Consider the following 19,947-nt stretch of genomic DNA (forward strand, 5'->3'; position numbering starts at 1 on the left):
TTTGCCAGGGAAACAACAGCCTTGTTCATAATACTAATTATGCCCTTCGCATGGCCTTCTTAGTGGTTCTCTCTCTTCAGAATGCTTAATTAATACTACTCACCTCTTCAGATATCGCAACCTTCCCCTATGGCTTTGTTTATTCACGCTCTATTTGTTTTCAAATGGCTTGAGCCGCTTATAAGTCCCTCCGGTCATAGGCCTATCTATCCGTGTAAACCAAAAAATACATCCGGTTATAAGCCCCCCCCCCCCCCCCCGCCCGCCCCCTCTAGCTTTTCTTGTTTTGAATTCGTTTTATTTTATAAACTCTAGGTCTTCGGCCATCGTAGCTTGATTAAAAAATTTATATATTTTTTATATTTTTAATCGTTTTATTTTATTATGGTATTTTGTGGCTTAATTACCAGTAAATGAAAACCTATTTCAATCAACATGTGCAGCTATAGATAGTTTCAAAATATTTTTATAAGCTCTCTCGGATATAAACCCCTCCGTTAATTATAAGCCCATCTAAATGTACAAACCGGTATCGGCATTCAGTTGCAGTACGCGCAGTCACGCGATATGCAAATTACCTTAGTCCGTTGAATACAAGCTGTTTGATCACGCAGCCTATTTTCTCTACATGTTCACGACGACAAAAAAGGAAAAAGCAAAAACAAAAAAGCGGAATGGCATCCTTAAAAAATCTGAATTTTCATCGTCTTCGGGCTTTGTGATGAATCGCCTTGGTACTGCACTGTGAAGGCTATTTGTCAATGGCTCTCGGACGGGTACTGTTCTTCTGAATTTGTAGTTTGGTCCTCGACATGTAAAACTGACCACCGCAGTGTCATTATCTACAAAAGCGTATCAATTAGAATTATAAATAAATCAGTTTCCGACAAATCGTTATCCAGTGGAGAAAAGCTGCTAGAACAAGGCAGCTACACGCTGCGTTATTATCTGGTACAGATATCGTTACCCAGGTTCGTGTAACCGTCGATGAAGAACTGTTCCGTCAGACCAACGGACCAACGGATTTCCGACTTTTGTTTTACTCGGCCGAGCACATCCTTTTATGTAGAACAATGCATCTTTTGTTCTCTTCTTGTTATTGATTTAAAAGTTTCTGTATCCCATTTCTCTTGCAAACTAGACTCCGCGTCCCCTGCCATTTTCGTGCTTCACAGAAGGTACGCGTGCCTCTGGCCATGGTATTTTCGGCGGAGTAAAAAAGTCGGAAATGCGTCCGTCAGTGCAGGCCAGGCTTGGCTAAATCAAGCTGTTTACCTTTATTGCACCACAACTCTGGTTCCCCCCGGGGCAGGGGGGTACTTCCAGAAAAGTTGGGTGGGGGTGTGCGGCCCACTTCCCAAAACCCTTACCCTATTTATGACTAAAATCTGCGATTTTTGCCACTCTATTTATGACCTGGCCAAAATCTCGATACCCTCTATGACCGATCTGTGACCGCAGTGGCTGGCACAGTTGCCCTAAACATAAGTTATGAAGGGCTTTTGTTGATGGTCTTTATATTGATAACGATGAAAAAGTAGCCTCTTCTAAGAAACATACCCAATTCAAGACTAGAGTGCTAAAATTAAACCATACCCTAAATGGCCAAAATCGATACCTCATTTATGACTAAAACAGCTGAAAAACCCTACCCTTTTGGGACCGCACATACCTATATAGCCCATATAAGGGAGTACCCCCTCCCCTCCCCCCTCGGGTTTGGCTCACAGTGTCCTCCGTTGAACCTTCTGTAATCCTAGGACTCAAAATTACAAAAATAACAATGACAACTGCTGAACCTCTTGGTAAGAGCATCATGTCTCGTCACGCAATCTTTACTCGCCAACGATCAAATATTGGACACGAGCCATATAAAGAGCGACACTGGGAGGCTACCTTACCCTTCGCAAGTTCGCCGAGGAGCAGATCCCATTGGACGGTCCTGAGACCAACGAAGCGATACAATTAATGTTCAGCAAAAGAAAGTTGATATTAAAGTGATCCGGGGAAGCAAATCAAACACACTCCACGATCACATCGACGACAGAGAAATAGCACGGTAAATGTGTTGTTTGTAGTATCAACTTTTGTCATTGATATTTCAACGTGACAAATTGGGTATGTTATTATCTTCCGTTCATTCACCGGCTTGGATTTGGTGATTTTCAAGTACACGACACATGTTGTACAACGACAATGCGTGTCTGCAGCTTACAGTACATGGGCGCAGCAAACGTGTTGGATTCATATGAGTTCATGTTATTTATTTGCACAGTGATCTCGGTTTCATTTGTCCACAAACATCTTAGAGCAAATCGACATACTGATTAGTTTTCGATTTCATTCCGCGGGCGGTTAAGGTTGCATGTTCAAAAGAATATTGAACCCTGCATGCATGATTAATTACTTATTTTTACCATTGGCAAAAGTTTTCACTAGATCAGTCGCGATCGCTTGACTCCAGACCACAGTGCGTATCGCGATGGGCTTAGTCACGCAACCCGTCTCCTTGGGCTCCCGTCATTCGGGTCATCCCTAGCTGCGGGTCATGAACTCAAAAATAAGATTTCCGACGGCAAAATCGACTTTGGTAGTATAGAGGTTTTCCCCCTCCCGGAAGACATTTTTCGGCATGTATTGTTTTAAGTTTATCAGTTTTGAGTCAGAGTCACAGGGTTGACTCTATTTAATGTTCCATTTTAAAATTTTCAGTTAAATTTCTGTCAAATTTGGTTAGTTTTTGTTCCACTTTGGCCTAAAATGTGGCTGAAGATTGCCAAGAATCCCAAGATAAGTTTGAAGAAAATCAGCCACTCTCCCCGCTCAAAAAAAAAAAAAAAAAAGAGAAATACAGAAGAGTGACCAGATCACGTGTTTATTGTAGCGCCCGACATCTTGCTTGCCTTCGCTTGGTAACCGTGGCTCCGACCTCTATTCTGCACAGTTTCCCACGTTTTCATGATTGTCCTAGTTTACCAGAAACCCATTACTGCCTCCATGTTACCCTCCTATTCGCAGGCGCTCTTTCTGCTAATACCAAAATCTTTCTTCTCCAGAGAGCATTTGCTTTGAGGTCTGCTACCTAGTTAGAAATTAATTTCAAGGAATTGTCCCGGTCTGTACCGGAACTACCTGAAACTGGAAGTAATAGTTAGTCACGGCAGTCCTTGTTTTTGTGTTTCATTGTTGCTGACTTTCTTAGTTTTGTCGTCTTTTTTAGGTCACGCAATGTATAAGGAGCAGGCTGTTCGTGAACCAAGTTTATCGCGTTTAAAGGAAATAGCAAACGGCTTGGGACTAGATGTGGAAGAGAGCGAACTACAAGAATACCAAAGTATGTCGAGAAAAGTACCTCCAGTGAATCAAGACATATTGACTTTTTATAACAAGACATTGATAAGTGGCTGATTTTTGACGAGGTGATCAGCATTTTGTGGAGGCGCAATGGCTTCATGGTTAGTGGTCGACTTCGGATCGAGTGCTAGCGGTCCAGGATCGAGTCCTAGCCTTGAACAAGACACTTGACTCTCAGAGTGCCTCTTTTCACACAGGTGTATAAATGGGTACCGGCGAAATTAATGCTTGGGGGGTAACCCCGCGATGGCCTAGCATCTATCCAGTCGGCGGAATGGAAATACTCCTGGTCACTTCATGCCATTGAAACCGGAGATAAGCGCCGCTAAGTGGGCCACTTGGCTCGTGTGCAGCCTTAGCCTTAACCTTATCAACATTTTAGCCTTTTTGTGTGTGGACATGTGTGATTCTGTAGCGTGTAAATTGTTCATACCGAACAATTGCAAGCTAATTTTTGAAACTGGGCCATAGGCTTTCGTTGTCACGCTTCAGCGCGACAAGCACTTACTACTTCTTACATTAATTTTCCAGAGGCTATTTCCAGCACTTTGGCTGATACCTATCAGCGGCTGTACGAGTTACCAGATCCCAAGCTGCCAGTGAAATATCCACGGACACCAGGTTACAGACCAGCACTGGAAGATAACCCTTACAATGCTTGGTAAGATGAGTGAAATCAACTATGGTTTCCCAAACTGATGAGTCCACTTAATAATCCAATATTTAAAGTGGATCAGTCACATTTAATTTGGCACTGCTTAACACTTTGGTTCGAGAAACCAGAACCCAAGCACGTATCCGAAAATTAATAAATTAATAAATGAATAAAATTAAAGTTTTTGTCTGATGATAATCTTAAGGGAATAAGGCAATTATATAAATATCTAATCCTGACTTACATTCCATAAAGTGATACTTCTGTTTTATCTTGAGAACTAAGAGTATTAATGCTTACCAAAGAAGTAAGGAATGGGCGATATATTTTACTATTTGCACGGGGACCCCACGAGTATTCAGGGCCTCCCAGGGGTTTTAGAGAACAAGGGAACATAACCATTTATTTCAAGGGAAGAAGGGATATTTTTGGGATCAAGTTTTGGGAACTAGTGATAAAGGAACTGTGAACAATGGAATTTATTAATAAGATACAGAGGAGAAAAGGTTAAATTTTCAAGCGATCAAGCCGGGAAATATGCCCCCCCCCCTACTCCCCGACCCCCTCGGCTGCCCTTGCCATCTTCCAGCCTGCTGCAGTAGTCTACCTACAAGTTTTTTGCCATTGTTTTGCAGGGCCTGGCGCTGTGACATCAAAGGAGCACCAAGCGGTAAACTGCACGGAAGAACAGTGGCTGTTAAAGATAACGTGTGTGTAGCAGGAGTGCCCTTGATAAATGGTTCCCGGATATTGGAGGGCTTCGTTCCGGATATTGACGCAACTGTCGTGTCCCGGATATTGGACGCCGGTGGACACATCGTTGGCAAGGCTGTCTGCGAGAATTTGTGTTGTGATGGTGGAAGTTTTACTTCGGTAACAGGCCCTGTACTGAATCCTTACGACAATACACGAATGGCGAATGGATCGTCATCTGGATCAGCCGCCTTGGTAAGATTGTGAGAAGACAAAATAATTCACGAGACTTTTACGTTGTTTTAATAGTGTATTGCTGGTTTTAATCAAGAATAAAAATCGTAACCATAAGAAGGCTAAGAATCTGAAGTATGATAAATTATTGATATATAAACAATCTCCTCAAGATTTAGGTCTGTGTGGCGTTTTGTTCGCGCGTTATTAATTCGGAGAAGCATTTCACCCAAATTTATCGAGCTTTGTATGGTGAAGCCATATTGGTGCACCAACAAAAGGGGCAGATCCTTAAGAGATACACTTGTTTGAACAAGCGGCTATTACACGTGGATAAGAGTTGTGTAGGCTTGTCACATCATTGTCATCACTGTAAAACGTCAAGTGCTAACCCTAGAAGGATAAGTAACTTTTAGTTTTGGAATATGATGACGTCACACGAAAACGGTAATAATTAACGATCCAAATACAGTGAACGAATAGCCACTCCGTGGAAGAAAAACTGACAATTCCCGTTAATTCTATTTTATTAAGTCATTACGTCATTTCTAACAGGTCGCTGGTGGCCAGGTCGACATGGCTTTAGGAGGAGATCAAGGAGGTTCCATAAGAATGCCTGCTGCCGCGTGTGGCATTGTGGGACTTAAACCTACACACGGTTTAGTGCCATATACGGGAATCATGCCGATGGAGTTTACTCTGGATCATACGGGACCTATGACCAGGACTGTTCACGATACAGCTTTGATGTTGGAGGTAAGACAGACGATATGAATTTCAATGGTGTGTCGCTTGATGTAACGAAAAGGAAAACTAAAATATTCGTCTCGCGCAATTATGTTCGTGAATGGCGTTATAACTCTGCCTCTTGTTTCCAGGTTATCGCAGGGCTTGACGGAGAACTGGATCCAAGGCAGCCGCGAAACTTGTCCGTCTCAGAATCATACTCATCAAAGGTATCATATATCGCCGGCAGGCTAAAACATTTATCAGTGTCCTACCAATCAATGGTTGGCGATGTTGCTGTTATGTTACTATTGATTATTTTTCGAGTATCAGACAGCGCCATTTACTGTTGAACGTTATTTCCCAGTTAACAGGTGATATATCGCACTTAAAACTCGCTGTATTGAAGGAGGGGTTTGGCCATCCCAATTCCGAAGCTGACGTGGATGAGCTTGTTAGAAACGCCGCTGACCGTTTGGGACGTGGAGCAGGCGCAACGGTAGAGGAAGTGTCCATCAAGATGCATTTAGATGGTATTTAAAACTTAACTAATGGATCGATCAGTCGGTCCCTTAATCAATACGTCATTCCGTCAATCAGTCGGTAGGTCAGTCAGTCAGTTATTCAGACATTCATTCAGTCATTCAACCAGTCAGCTAGTCGGTCACTCGGTCATTCATTCAATCCGTTGGTCAGTCAGTCAGTCAGTCAGTCAGTCAATCAGTCAAGTCAGGCTAGTCTGCATATAGCCCGCCTTCAAGAGAAAATGATTTTCTCTTGCTGCCTTTGAGCGTCTTTCTTTCTAAAAAGCATTCTCACGGCATTCGGCTCATCAAACATTTAATAGACTGCTCAATTAAGACTACAACCTGTTACAAACCAAAAGTTTGATCGTAGCTATAAGTACGCATGTCAACAAAGAACAGCTTTAAAAAGTTATTGGACCTTTGCATAAATGGCGCTTAAATTTGAATAACAATACTTTGTACATCCTTAGCTTCGTACTGATGTTTCCAGACAAAGTATTTTTCACATGAATGTGAGGCTTAGGATGTGTAAGTATTGTGATTTAAATGTAGGCGCCATTTATGCAAAGGGTCTATACCGTTAGTCTTGCTTTCTTTCCCAGGAGCAAAGATATTCATGGCCATTTTTGTTGAAGGAGCAACGCGAATGATGCTTGATGGTGCAGGTAGGGACTCTCTCTTTTCTTGTCCTAAAAGATTTGCTTTTTACCGTGCTTGGTGTGTCACCATTTTTACCTTTTTACCAGGTTTTGGAACAAGCGCAAAGATGTTTTATGACACGACCCTGCAAGAGTCTTGCGCTCGTGGTCTGAAAGCGCGTCCAAATGATCTACCAACCACATGCAAGCTTACTTTCATGAATGGACGTTATCTTCTGTCGGAGTACAATGGCACTTTTTACAGCAAAGCGCAGAACTTAGGGCGAGAGCTGTCTAAAGCATACGACCAAGCTTTTGAAGATTACGATGTGTTGCTGATGCCGACCATTCCTAAGAAGGCGCCAACTTTCCCACCGGCAAATCCATCACTTGAAAGTAAGTGAAGAGGCATTGGTCCCTGTCTTAAGTCAGACATTCAGCTGATGATGATGAAGAATAAGTGATAGGAATATTAAAGTAATGCAATACTATGCAATGCCATACCATGCTGTACAATGCTATACAATACTATGCAATGCTATGCACTGTTATACAATGCTATACAATGAAATGCTACGCAATGCAAATCTATGCAATGCTATGCTATGCTATGCAATGTTATGCAATGCTATGCAATGCTATGCAATGCTATGAAATGCTATGCAATGCTATGCAATGCTATTCTTTGCTATGCTATGCAATGCAATGCTTTACAATGCTAAAAATGCTATGCAATGAAATGCTATGCAATGCAATGCAATGCTATGCAATGCTATGCAAGGCTGTGCTGAGAAATCCTATGCCATGCAATGCTATGCAATGCCATGCTATGCCATGCCATGCTATGCCATGCCATGCCATGCCATGCTATGTCATGCCACGCAATGCTATGCAATGAAATGTTATGCAATGCCATGCGATGCAATGCAGTGCAATGCTATGTAATACTATGTAATGCTATGTAATGCTTGCAATGTTATGCAATGCAATGCAATGCGTATTAAGCTTTCATAAACACTGTTTAATATTTATTTGGTCAAGATACATCTTATTTGGTCTGTATGTTCCACATAGTTTGGAAACCAATTCCAACATGTTCTGTGTTTATTATTTTACAGAGTATTTGGTAAAGGCATTTGAAAGTATCCCAAACACTTCCCCCTTTGATGTAACAGGCCACCCAGCCCTGTCAATCAATGCGGGGTTCAGTGATGGCTTACCAGTCGGTATGATGATTGTGGGAAGAAAGTTTGACGAAGCCACTGTTCTGAATGTCGCCTACGCTTACGAGAAGATTAGAGATGCGAAAGAATAATGGAATGGTTAATTTTAAACTTTCTCGTATCAGGATCAAGCCACATTAGCCATAAGAACAATTTATCCTGGTGGTCTTGAGATACGGGAAGAAGCATTTTAATTATTTTTTGTTATGTTATCGTTATTTTATTTTACCTTATCGTAAATTTACCCTGTTGATCATTTTTAGTTTTACGTATTTCTAGTATTACGCAGATACCGCGATCACTACTATACAAAAAAACCCTTTCCAAGGTAAAATCCCATTGTACCGGAAGAAGGCTGGTTTGGCAAGCCGAAGTATGGTACACTTTTTATGATAAGCCGATTAGATCTCTCTTAACATTTGATAGGCAATAAGATAGATGCCGATAGAGACACGAAGACAATAGTTAAATCGAAAATCTAAATATTCGTTACTGGTTTTCTCGCAAGTGTGGGCACCTGATGTGACAGGTATATTAAGTTGGTAGCTTCAGTTTGATTTTTGAATAAAAGTCTAAAATGCGCCTCTATTTTACTTGTTATAATTAATCATCTTAACATTGGTCAGCAGTTCTCTTGGAAACCCGCTTGTAGCTTTCTCTGAATAAAGCCTGGTTATTGGTGGTGGTTGTCGTCATTGAATACATTGCAAGAGAAACGATAGTCACGTGACCAAAAAACTGACGCGTTATAACGTTCCCTGGTAAATTAAAGCAAGAGTCACAAAGTTTCGCCAAAATCAACGCGGGCGCGTTTTCCCACCCCCTACCCCCCCCACGATACGCCTAGAAATTTCCTTTTAATTACGCACAAGGAGCAAGCTCTGTCAACAAACCTATGACTGCCGATGACAAAGGAAGAATCAAATAATTGACCAATGTACACAAGTATGCGTCAAATCAAGGTCCGTTGTAATTAAAGCTAAAACACTGAAGGAGTTTTTGTTTATCCTGCCACTGGACCCGAAGTAACAACAAGATGGTGAGTACTGCATCCTTTCCAAAAGTTATGAGAGTGTAAAGTAGATCCTTCAAGAGAAAAAAAATTGTTTGACCTCCGCCAGTTTTCAGAACTTATATCAGCTGAGTCCAAATTGGCTGGGTCAGACTATGCAGGGTATTGTACGAAGAAGAAATGATCTCCAACTACCCTAATCGGAGGCTAGTTTCTCGGTTATTGACCATGAAATATCTAAATACTCTAAAAGGGATTTCATTCTTAAAGTCCCATTGTTTTTTTGTTAAACTTTTAATTTAGTCTAGTTTCTCAGACCAAGAGCACCTCTCCCTCAATTTCACTTAAGTTTAAGAGCCGCGGATGATGGAAAACTCACAAGAAACATAATTTGACCCAGTTCGTACGTAAACATATTACTGAAGTCGGAATTCTGTGTCGGTGAGTCACTTGGTACTTATATTCGTATGAAAACTACAAAACTATATCCAAAACATAAGAAACTTTACAAGCTTGCTTTAAAAAGACAGGATTTTGGTAGGGACTTCCTGTTGTATCAGTTGTATGATTTCTTTTCGCTCTCAACTCTGTTAGGCCGCGCCGCCTTTCTTCTGTGTTGCATGCTTGTTACCAAATGGAAACTGTTCCATTGTGTCAAATTAAAGAAATATTTCAAGCTGTGAGCAATACTGAATTTTTAAAACGAAAATGTGATTAAACTTTGAAGTCGTGATTGTAAGTAGACTCAGCTACGTGGTGATCAAGGAATTTCTGAGTGCATTTAAAAGTTCACGAAAAGTTAAATAGCCAATTGGCTGCTATACCCGTCGTCAATCTGGATTTTGTCATTGTTATTTACTTGAAGATTTTGCGTAAGTTCTAGACAGCGTCTTTCGCAGCTGACAGTGAAAATTTTGACCTTTTTTCAGCTATCAGTAAAACTCCATTTAAATGCTCGATAAACATACCAAAATAGTTATTTGCATTTAACATACAAAAGAACACGCAAGGCTGTTGGTGTTATTTTCTAAAGTAATATTTCCCTGCCTGCGAATTCATGAGAATTTGTCCTCGACTTATACATCTATGTATACACACATACACACTTTATTTAAACACCGTAAAAACATCAGTTACAAGATTGAGTAAAAAAAGAGGGAGAGAGAAAAATTGATATACATGTTTATTGTGTGAGAGTGTGAGGAGGACATTTGGCGATTGATCTCATTTTTAAAGTTAATAAAAGATCTAATGGCTCTGACGTTAGACGGAAAGCTAATCATGGCCACAAATGTGCTCTACTGTAGCAGAAACTACGTTTAAAAAATTCGGTACGGGTCTTGGGCAGAGCTAATTTGTTTTCAATACTTAATTCTGAGTCCATAGTCCCTGCTGAAGGGTTTAAATAGGCCTTTTAGGTACTCCGGAGTCTGATCATTCGAATTCATAGTTTTAAACATTAATTTCAATTTCTGCTTTTTCCATCTGATATAGAAATTATCCCATCCTAGCTTACCGCAGAGGGCGATAGTGTTTTGTTGAAAATAATTATACGTTCCAAAACTGTGATTTATCGGGTACGTGGTTAGCGTTTACCAAACTATTTATCTTAGGAGGCCTAGCCCATGTTAATCAAGATTGGATAACGCTATTCACCACTCCCACCCCGGGTGGGGGTACTCCCATATATTGGCTATATAGGTATGTGCCGCGGGATAGAGTATGGTTTTTGAGGATCTCGATAAATAGAGTATCATTTTTGTCCCTGCTGGCATTGTGTTCCCCGTGTAATCCTTATATAGGGTACCTAAATCGTATCAGCTAAAATTGCAGTACGCAAATGCCCGGCTGAACAGAAAATAAATTATATGCTTGATGTTTTTTTAAAACTTCCAATTTTGCATGAACGAAATAAAGTTGACCCGTTCACGAATTCCGAGCTTAGTTTTTGTTTTTTTCCTTGAATTGGATGTCAGTTTTTCGGGTTTGGGCCTTAAATAGGCTATCAATTTTCTTTTACTCCATCTTTAAGTAGGGTCAGGGCTTAAGACCTTTCGCAGCACACACCTATCTGAAATTTACGGGAGTACCCCCCAGGGACCATATAAAAAGGACTTCGAGCATTTTATGGGCTAAAAAGCGGGTTTCGTACCAGTTAGGGTGTTCAACCTAAAAAGGTTTACAACGGAAGCTTTCTACCTTTTAGGTCGAAAAGAGTCAATGTCAAACAATGTGGATACGGTAACGGGCGTATGTTGGCCAATGTTGGCACAGAAAAAAAAAAAAAAAAAACCGCAAAAATCCACGGACATAACTAAGTATGACGTTATGACGTCATGACGTAATTTTCCGAGAATTGTTTGCCTTCTGATGGAAGATTGTACGCTTTTCTCGGAATCTTGATCACTCGCGATCTGTGTTAAAACGAAAATGTTCGAAAAATGTGAGCGAAAGATAACAGTTTTAGCAACGATTCAGATCTCCATTCAATGTTCAAACTAAATTGGTTTCACTCTGTTTAATGATGTCAATGTCAGTTAATGTGCTTTTGTAGAATTGGTATCTCTTAGGGGTGGAAACGTTTCAAGCCACGCCCACAAAGTATGTCTTGGTACATCTGAGGGGTTCTTTTCAAAATTTCCAACGAACACGCTCATACTTTTCTTCATGGGGGTCCCCCGACGGGGGGTACTCCCTCCTCTCCCCTCGCTGCAGTTTAGGTCTAAAATACTACTCGACTCATTCTCATTCAACAGTCGTTTAATTTTCAGGTTAAAATGACTACCCTAGCCATTCTTTTTCTGCTGATTATATGCCTCACTGAAGTGGACAGAGCACGTAAGTTGAATCACTCTACATGCTCTAAAATGTGAAAGTAAGCCATGTATGTGAACTGCGGAGAAACAAACCACTGCGATAACTTTTAGAAACCAGAGTAGTCATCTAGTTCTTGAATCATTCTGTATAGCAAACACTAATATTTCATTATTGTCTTAACTTATAATTAATTCTTTTTACCTTCCCAGTGAATATACTTTATGTAAGGACACATTTGGTTTTGTTAGTCTTGTGTTTTATCTGTTTCAAATACTAAAAATAGCTTACAATTTTAGCAAGAGTTGAATGTACTGTAAATATTCACTCCGCCAGTCATCACGACCAACAGCTAAAACATGTATTTTCTGTTTCAAAGGTGGATACGGTTACGACCCGTGCTCCAATTACCGCAAACTCAGCAGACCTGATCGAGCGGTTGGTTCTAACAAACTAACAAACAAGTCGGACAAACGGGGCAATTGGAAAGAGGTCTGGTACCGATTCATGGGCAAAGCTGGAGACAAAATGGCTACCTTGTGAGTCTTGTTCAATGATATGCAAAGTGAGATTGAATTCGAACTAATATAAATGGAAACGGTGTCAGAATAAAGGGTTACCTTTTTTAACAGTCTGGCCAAAGCAGTAATTTTTATGTTCTCCCTCGGAGTGTTCTTGGCTCTTTTCTCTTATTGCGCTTTACCGTTAACGTTGTGCTAAATGTTTATACCCTGGCCAGAAATGTTGGGGGAACCTGGCTGCTTTACTGGGTAGCCTGTGTTTGGAAGGATAGTGTCCCATCCGGCTTAGCCTGTGAGAACTTACGCCTTTTTCGATTTTTGTTTTACGTATATAACAATAACCGAAAATGGCGTCTACTCTGACAGGCTACATTCAGCTTCGGCTCCGAATCACACCATACTTAAAGGAGCTACGTCACGGTTTGCGCATTTTGTCAAGTTCGTCGTTTGTAATCTGTGTCAATCTTCTCCATCCTTCACCACCCTTGTTCCTTTATGGTTTATATCTCTTTGTGGTTTTTTTTTTTTTTTTTTATCTTAATTTACCGTTCCAATTTCGCAATTAGCCAATCAGAAGCCGAGTCTACTGTCCTGATATCTTGCGATATCAAGTCACTGACCTGATATGGCTACGATATCATGCTGACTTGGCCGAATTTGAGTACGGTAAATACTTAATTGCACCTTTTCGGTAGCTTCGATAGGATATCAGGCCCGTTTGGTCTCACCATGGGCATTGTGGCTAGATAACGTCTCGCCAAAATACAAGCCATGGCTCGACCAAACTCGCCTGATATGCCGTCGAATGGTACCAAAAAGGTACGATTAGGTATAAAAACCATTACTTTCAGGTTTCCATCAATTTCAAGGTAATTTTGTGCGTAGCCTCCATTAAATCTGATATCTGCTAACCTGAAATCCACATAATTGATTTCATCATTATAAACCTTTCTTTAACTATCTTATAGGAATCCAAATGGAGGAATTTGCCCGAAATCCCCTGCATGTGGAGCTGTGTCCCCCGCGTACCTTCTCAAGCCACACCCTGATAATCTGGCGCCTGGAGAAAGCAAGAAAGCAACCATTTGCTACACAATTGGAAATACGTGCTGTGGAAAGACTCAGCAAATAATGATAAAGAAATGCAACGGTTTTTTCATCTACAAGCTGCCTCGTGCTTGCATCAAAAGAGCACGGTACTGCGGCAATGGAGGTACATTGTTAGGTTTTAGGCAGGAGTTTATATAAATATCAAAGAGAGTTTTCTGTAGCTTTTGTCGACCATCACTCTAACGAGTTGAAAGTACGCGAGTGTTGATCACATCATATATCAAACAAGCAAAGCTCTCTCGAATTCTTGAGAGAATTTTAGAAAGTTCATGATCAACTCTTTGAATAGAAAGGATGAAACTTGATGAGGCAAGTGAAAAAAAACAAACGCTTGTAGAACTTTGATGTCAAGGGTAAAGATCAACCTTCACAACTATGGGAATAATAAACCTAGTATGGCTTGCGTTAGTCTTTCACCCCATGCAACTTTAAACGAGTACAAAAAGCTCTCAGTCAATGCCCAACATTTCAGCCTTGTTTTGTAATCGTTAGGACTTGCTTCTAGCGTGGTCACAGCTCAGGTTACGAGTATATGAGTTGGCAACGTTCTGCTGAAGTAATGGATGCATTGCAGAAATCATCCTCACTAGTGTTCTTGTTCTTTTTTCCCATCCTTTTTAAATAATGTTCCTTTTTTTTTATCCCATAGGGCAAGAGAAACCTGACTGCGATGAAAAAGAGCTGCTTTTTGGTATGACTTTTCTTTTGTTTAACAAGGATCTTAATGAGTTTTAACTGATAACTGAGAACTTGTCAAAGTTTAAATTGACGGCTGAGAAATAACAGTTATTATTTAGTGATAGCTGTTATCTGAGGTCTCAATTTTTTGCTAATAGACTGGGATAAAACATTTTTACTAACTGAATGTACCAAAATAAAACCACTGTAGGAAAGAAAAAGCAAAGAAGTTGGAAAAGTTCAACATTTCACTTTCATCATATTGAAGGCCCGAGGTCTTTATTACGCTGAAACCTTTTTTCGTGACTGATCGTACTAAAATACCATCGGTATTGATGGGGAAAAAAAGAAGTTAAAAAAAGTTCAACATGTCATTTTATTCTATCGAAGGCCCGAGGCCTGGGCTAAAATCCTTTTTTTTTTTCTTTTTTTTTTTGTTAACTGATTGTACCAGAATAAAATTACTGAAGGGAGAAAAAGAGATTGGAAAAAGTTCAAAAATTCATTTTATTCCATCAAAGGTCTGACGAAAAAGTACGCAGCAGAGTCGTGCAAAGAGATAAAAGAGAAGAGAAAAGATGCCGAGTCCGGTGTATACTGGATTAAACCTGGCGGTAACCCGGTCCAGGCCTACTGCGACCAAGAGACGGACGGTGGAGGCTGGACTCTAGTGTACAGCTACACATTTACAAACTTCAAGTAAGGCATTGGTTATCCTTGATAGAAGTAACTAAAATGGAGATTTTAATCTCAAGTATTTAAAACTTGTGAGCCATCCGGTTCTTTATATAACCATCCATCTGGGTCGTCAAACCAGGTATTTTGCTTACTATTTAATACGTTGTGTGATGTTTGAAGGATGCATTACGTGGTGTTCAGCGGTAAACCCTTTTCGAATCTAGTTGTTACTGGTTGTGCAACGTCTCTAGGAGATTTGGGTTTTGAGAATTTGGCTCAAGATCACGACGACATTACTCTTTCAGTTGATTTGTTAAATTGTAAATAGTTTTAACTTTATGTAGCTAAGGTATATTTTATCGTGTAAATAGTGTCCCCAATTTTTTTTTTTTTTTTAAGCTAAATACTTTTGAAACTTAAATAAAGTCATTCATTCATTCATTCATTCATTCATTCATTCAGTCTATCGTCATCTGTTTCACCTTGATATTGTTTGAACTTTTAAAGCAAAAAATAAGTGACAATTATTATATCTCTCAGTTAGTACGCGCGCTGTGATTGGTCAATTTAGCGGGCTGTATTCTCCTGTACGGCTCGCTAAAATTTAGAGCTGTTTTTGTTGCCAAAATGTTTCGTGATTTATCGCCAGGTGTTCTTAACTTTTTTAGCAAGTAAAAGTTAAAGTAAAACTTTCTTTTATTTCTAAAATTGTGTATTAAAACCTACTTAACAATGATTTCAAATTGAGCCGTTTTGCTTTCGAGGTGCGTCAAAAATTTGAAGTCGTTCCGCGTGAATAGAAATCGTTCCCGAGCCCGTCAGACACACAGTAGAGATATAATAAATATCTTACTAACCTCGTCTTCTCGGTCCGTACTAGTTACGTAACTTACAGTGCGGCCCTCGAACTCGGTTAGTAAGAGGTATGTATTTTTTATCTACTAGGTCTTTCAGATCTGGTTCAAATGCCATCATTCCACGCCCAACTTGGCCAATAAGCAACTACCCTGGGAATGTTTACCCATCAACCACGCCCCCAAAAGGTGAGACTGACTATAACGCAATGGACTTCAACCTGTGGAATGACCTGGGTCACGAGTTTATGGTGAAATCTAACATTAACCACTGGATCGCTTGCAAAGAAGGAACCGGAAGTCTGGTGGACTTCAAGCAAGGAAATCTACAGTGCCGCATCATCAAGAATGTTGCAACCAAGTGTCACAACTACGTTCCAGATCAGCTAATTCTTCACTCGGCAGGAAATCCCGCTGGTTCTACCCTAGGTCCTGATCTGATACGATCTCAAAGCACTTCGCGGCTGAAGGAGTACTACTACTTCGAATCTAACACGCGCACCGGAAATTGGCCTACCCACGATCCTTGTGGTACCAACGGACTGAACCACCTCACCCAAGTGAATGGACCTCGCGGCAATATCTACATCCGGGAGTGATGCGCGTTAACTTTGCCTTGTATTGTTCACAGGAAGTTCAAGCACGGCTCTCGGTGGCAAACGATTAATACGTATCTGTATAAGAATGTGAACTGATCTTTACAGCTTGAAACAAAACGGCTAAAGTTTGTTTTCTTCTTTTATCATGAGTTGGCAAATTAATGGAAGGAAGCTTCAAATGTGCCATTGAACGCTCAATCACAGACACACTGTATTCTTTGGTTGACTGTCTTTTTATTAAGTTCTGTCATGGATTCGTTGCTTTTTTGTTTCCTTTTTATTTTCATACAGATACTTAGTAAATCGTTTCAGATTGTTGCAGTCAGTCTCCCTGTAGTGTTACTGACGCTTATGTATTTTAGATGGCATCAAATATAAACCGCTGATGTTCATGAGCATGTTGTGTGCTTTATTTCGCTTTTAAGGCCAAGGGGCGTACAAGAGGGATTTAATCCCTGGCCAAACGAACTCGCAAATAGTTGCATGTTGACCAAACTTGGCCAAATTGTCTCACAATTAGATCCAAGTTTTCAACTTGAATCCATGTATTTGCGAGTCCATTTGACCAGGACTTTACCATATTAGGTGTGGTTTTACTCTGCCCTCACATTGATCATTTTAAATGTAAATGAGGTGAAATTTGGCCAGCTGCATAATGTGTCACTTTGCTTTTTCAGACCTACATGCTTGTTTACTGCACTGAGTGCCTTCGGACGCCACCTAGGCTTTCAATGGTCAGTGCATAGGACTCCGGATTGAGCGAAATAGGTTCAGTCTTACACCAAGCAGGACTTTATAACCCAAAGTGGTATTCATGTTCTTTCACATTTGCTGGAAACTGACTCAACTGTGAGATGTCAAACAGTCATGAGGCACCATCTGAGTGGCAGTGAAATTAATCGTGTCCCAAGCTTTACAACTGTTCTTTCCAAATTCTCAACCAGAATGTTTCTGTGAAGACTGCAACGAATGTAATGATAACTTGAACCTACTGGTAACGCTAGAGCTTCATCTGTCCTACAGAACATGTGCCAGTTTGTTTTCATTCTTTCGCATCCCTGATCTTCTCGTAAGCGTAAGCAACATTCAGAACAGTGACTTCGTCAAATTTTCTTCCCACAATCATTATACCGACTGGTAAGCCATCACTGAACCCCGCGTTGATTGACAGGGCTGGATGGCCTGTGACGTTAAAAGGGCCAGTGTTTCGGTTACTTTCGGATGCCTTTACCAAATACTCTGCAAAATAAAGAATTTTCATTGGTTCAGAGTGTATAGATTGATTAATAGTGTTACCTCTAACTGCGACGAAATAGCTTGAATAACTTCATGTACTATTGAAATTCGACTGTCTTACAAGAAATTTGAATGCTCGGTTTTATTTCGATTTCGACTGTTGCGAAAATCCCATTTTCTTCATTTCCCTTGTCATCTCTCACCTAGAACGCGGAATACTCTGCCTAGGAAATTTAAGAGACAATCGCCGAATCGATAATATAAAGTTCTCCATACGCGTGTTCGAGCTACGTTGGAAAACCATTACTTAGAAAAATCCGTACCTAATAAAAAAAAAACCGATCAAAAGAAAGACGGATTTTTGTGTGCGCCGATAAGTCTGAATCTAATCCCCGGTGAACATTAACGTTTCATCAGAGCTGTTATAACAGCCTGCCATGGCAAACTAGCAAACGATCAAAACTGATCAAAAGAAAGAAGCCCAGAGATTTTTGTGTGCCCTTATAGAAGTCTGTAACGACAAACGTCCTGTCATTTGTAACAACTATCAAACAAAAGAAATCCAGACCTTTCAGGGAAGGATGATCCAGCGGGAAGACTGGTGCCTTCTTGGGAATGGTCGGTAGAATCAACACGTCATATTTTTGGAGTGCCTCGTCGTACGCTTTACAAAGCACTCGCCCCAAGTTCTGCGCCTTTCCGTAGAAAACGCTGTTATACTCTTCCTGTAAGTATTTTGCAATCAGCCTGACAAATTTGCAGCTTTTTGACAGATCGTTTGAATGGCATTTTAGGCCTCGAGAAACGGCTTCTTGTAGAGTTGTGTCATAGTACATCTCGGCAGAGGTCCCAAAACCTATGAGGAGAGCAAAGAAACATTTCAACAGTTTAAACGTCCAGAAAAATCTCTCTTCAAGCCGACATCCCGTATTGAACACAATCCCTGAACGTTACTATGACGTTCAAGATGGCGGAAAGAAGAATCCAAGATGGTTTAATAGAAAAGAATTGTTGACAGCCTAAACGAAATATTATCAGGGTGATTCAGTTTAATCCTCGTAAGGTTGCTAACTACTCGAGAACCAGTGTGGAACACATCTTGCTTAGACTCTGTTCAATTCCTGTGTAAGTTCAAAAGTGCACGATATAGACAAGCAGCCAACTGTTCTAAGAACACGACAGCACATGTTTTCAAGCGATATTTCAACTGCCCTGGCTTCCAAGGACATTCCCTTCTTAGCCACCCTCAACTTTACTGTAACCATAGCAACGGTATCTTACCAGCTCCTTCAAACATCATTCGATTGCCTCCAATCTGAAAGATGGCTCCAAACACCTTCGAACCTGGCATGAAAAGTAAAAAATTATAAAACAGAAAAAGAAGGCTGGTGACTTGACGTAAAGTAACTGATTTGTTTTCCCGCAGCACTAAAAACCAAGGAGAGAAGCACAGGTTTAGCAAGTAGAAAGGCGGACAGAACGTAAAATTACATAAGGCTACCTCTTATGTTGTGTAAATATACACAGAAATTGATTCAACCTGAATTCATGGGCCGGCTATAAACATTATAAACCTTGCACACAGGGCCTCCATCTTCGTTCCCCTGCACAAACTACCACGTGAATGCCTTATTCTCATACAAAAACTTTGATTGGGGGATAATGTATGAATCTCTGCTTCATGCAGTGTACCAGTATGCGTTTCAAGATTAGATTTTAAATTAGAGGACATAATTATTTAATTACCATCAGAATGCATTGGCATCGACACTTCCTCCACAACTGCGCCGCATTTACTCCCCAGCTGTTCAGCGGCTTCCCTGACCATCTTGTCGACATCCGCTTCTGAATTCTTCAAACCAAAGCCTTCTTTTAAAATCCCAATCTTCACGTTTTCTATCTTTCCTGTGAGCTGGTAAACAAACAGAAACGAAGCCCAATAAAACAAAACTGATAAATACAAGTACAACAATGGTCATTTACATGAAACCTAGTTGATAATGAACAGCACATGTTGTCAAACAATAACATACCAGTGAAGTATACTCAGGGACTTTAAGATCCGGTGGCTGTCTTGGATCCAGACCTTCATCATATCCTGCCATGACCTTTAGAAACGTTTATTTCGCCATTAGGCCTTATTTTAATAATAAAATTTACATTTGAAAATATGTTTTTTTCGTTTTCCATCGCTTGACTGACATAATTCTTTCTTTGCCTGGTTTTTTTTTTTTTTTTTTTACTTCCAATTACTTATTACGTACTTTCATTTGTCTTGTTTTGTTTCCATTGCTTGTTTGCGTGCGGAAGTGTTTTTTCGATTTGAGCCCATAGTCATAACCCACGTATAAAAAAGACAATCATTCTGGGATTGTGGAAAAATGGTCTTGGCATT

General features: G+C 40.3%; 3 protein-coding genes across 4 annotated transcripts in view; 2 read left to right on the forward strand and 1 right to left on the reverse strand.

Moving 5' to 3' along the window:
* The first annotated feature begins 1,838 nt into the window (after positions 1–1,838).
* Positions 1,839–8,731, forward strand: LOC149115909 (uncharacterized). The gene is made up of 10 exons (XM_089285988.1): positions 1,839–2,059; positions 3,221–3,334; positions 3,886–4,015; positions 4,645–4,957; positions 5,492–5,692; positions 5,815–5,892; positions 6,030–6,195; positions 6,792–6,854; positions 6,936–7,223; positions 7,946–8,731. Exons 2-10 carry the CDS (start codon positions 3,229–3,231, stop codon positions 8,140–8,142), a joined length of 1,542 nt encoding a protein of 513 aa, XP_089142114.1. The 5' UTR covers positions 1,839–2,059; positions 3,221–3,228; the 3' UTR covers positions 8,143–8,731.
* A 276-nt stretch (positions 8,732–9,007) lies between these two features.
* On the forward strand, positions 9,008–16,712 carry LOC110065558 (uncharacterized). The gene is made up of 7 exons (XM_089285999.1): positions 9,008–9,089; positions 11,834–11,900; positions 12,256–12,415; positions 13,366–13,610; positions 14,157–14,198; positions 14,707–14,884; positions 15,809–16,712. Exons 1-7 carry the CDS (start codon positions 9,087–9,089, stop codon positions 16,314–16,316), a joined length of 1,203 nt encoding a protein of 400 aa, XP_089142125.1. The 5' UTR covers positions 9,008–9,086; the 3' UTR covers positions 16,317–16,712.
* LOC110065549 (uncharacterized) overlaps positions 16,531–19,947 on the reverse strand; it is a 9,234-nt gene continuing 5,817 nt past the window's right edge. The window contains exons 6-10 of one of the 2 annotated variants that reach the window (XM_089285983.1): positions 19,586–19,660; positions 19,299–19,464; positions 18,834–18,896; positions 18,121–18,408; positions 16,531–17,555 (exon numbers count right to left, since the gene is read on the reverse strand). In XM_089285983.1, the coding sequence (XP_089142109.1) occupies positions 17,359–17,555; positions 18,121–18,408; positions 18,834–18,896; positions 19,299–19,464; positions 19,586–19,660 (789 nt within the window). In that variant the 3' untranslated portion in view covers positions 16,531–17,358. The remainder of the gene's footprint in view (positions 17,556–18,120; positions 18,409–18,833; positions 18,897–19,298; positions 19,465–19,585; positions 19,661–19,947) is intronic. The other variant, XM_089285985.1, reaches the window with a different exon arrangement.

The sequence above is a fragment of the Orbicella faveolata genome, unplaced genomic scaffold (assembly GCF_042242905.1).
Source record: "Orbicella faveolata isolate gen_17 unplaced genomic scaffold, um_ofav_v1 contig_13, whole genome shotgun sequence".
NCBI classification, from domain to species: Eukaryota; Metazoa; Cnidaria; class Anthozoa; order Scleractinia; family Merulinidae; genus Orbicella; species Orbicella faveolata.

Excerpts from the sequence above, each read along its gene's own strand:
- LOC149115909 (XM_089285988.1), top strand. The coding sequence starts at position 3,229 with ATGTATAAGGAGCAGGCTGTTCGTGAACCAAGTTTATCGCGTTTAAAG. Across the intron at positions 4,958-5,491 it reads CATCTGGATCAGCCGCCTTG|GTCGCTGGTGGCCAGGTCGA; the intron begins GTAAGATTGTGA and ends CATTTCTAACAG. Across the intron at positions 7,224-7,945 it reads GGCAAATCCATCACTTGAAA|AGTATTTGGTAAAGGCATTT; the intron begins GTAAGTGAAGAG and ends ATTATTTTACAG.
- LOC110065558 (XM_089285999.1), top strand. Across the intron at positions 14,199-14,706 it reads TGAAAAAGAGCTGCTTTTTG|GTCTGACGAAAAAGTACGCA; the intron begins GTATGACTTTTC and ends ATTCCATCAAAG. Across the intron at positions 14,885-15,808 it reads TACACATTTACAAACTTCAA|GTCTTTCAGATCTGGTTCAA; the intron begins GTAAGGCATTGG and ends TTTATCTACTAG.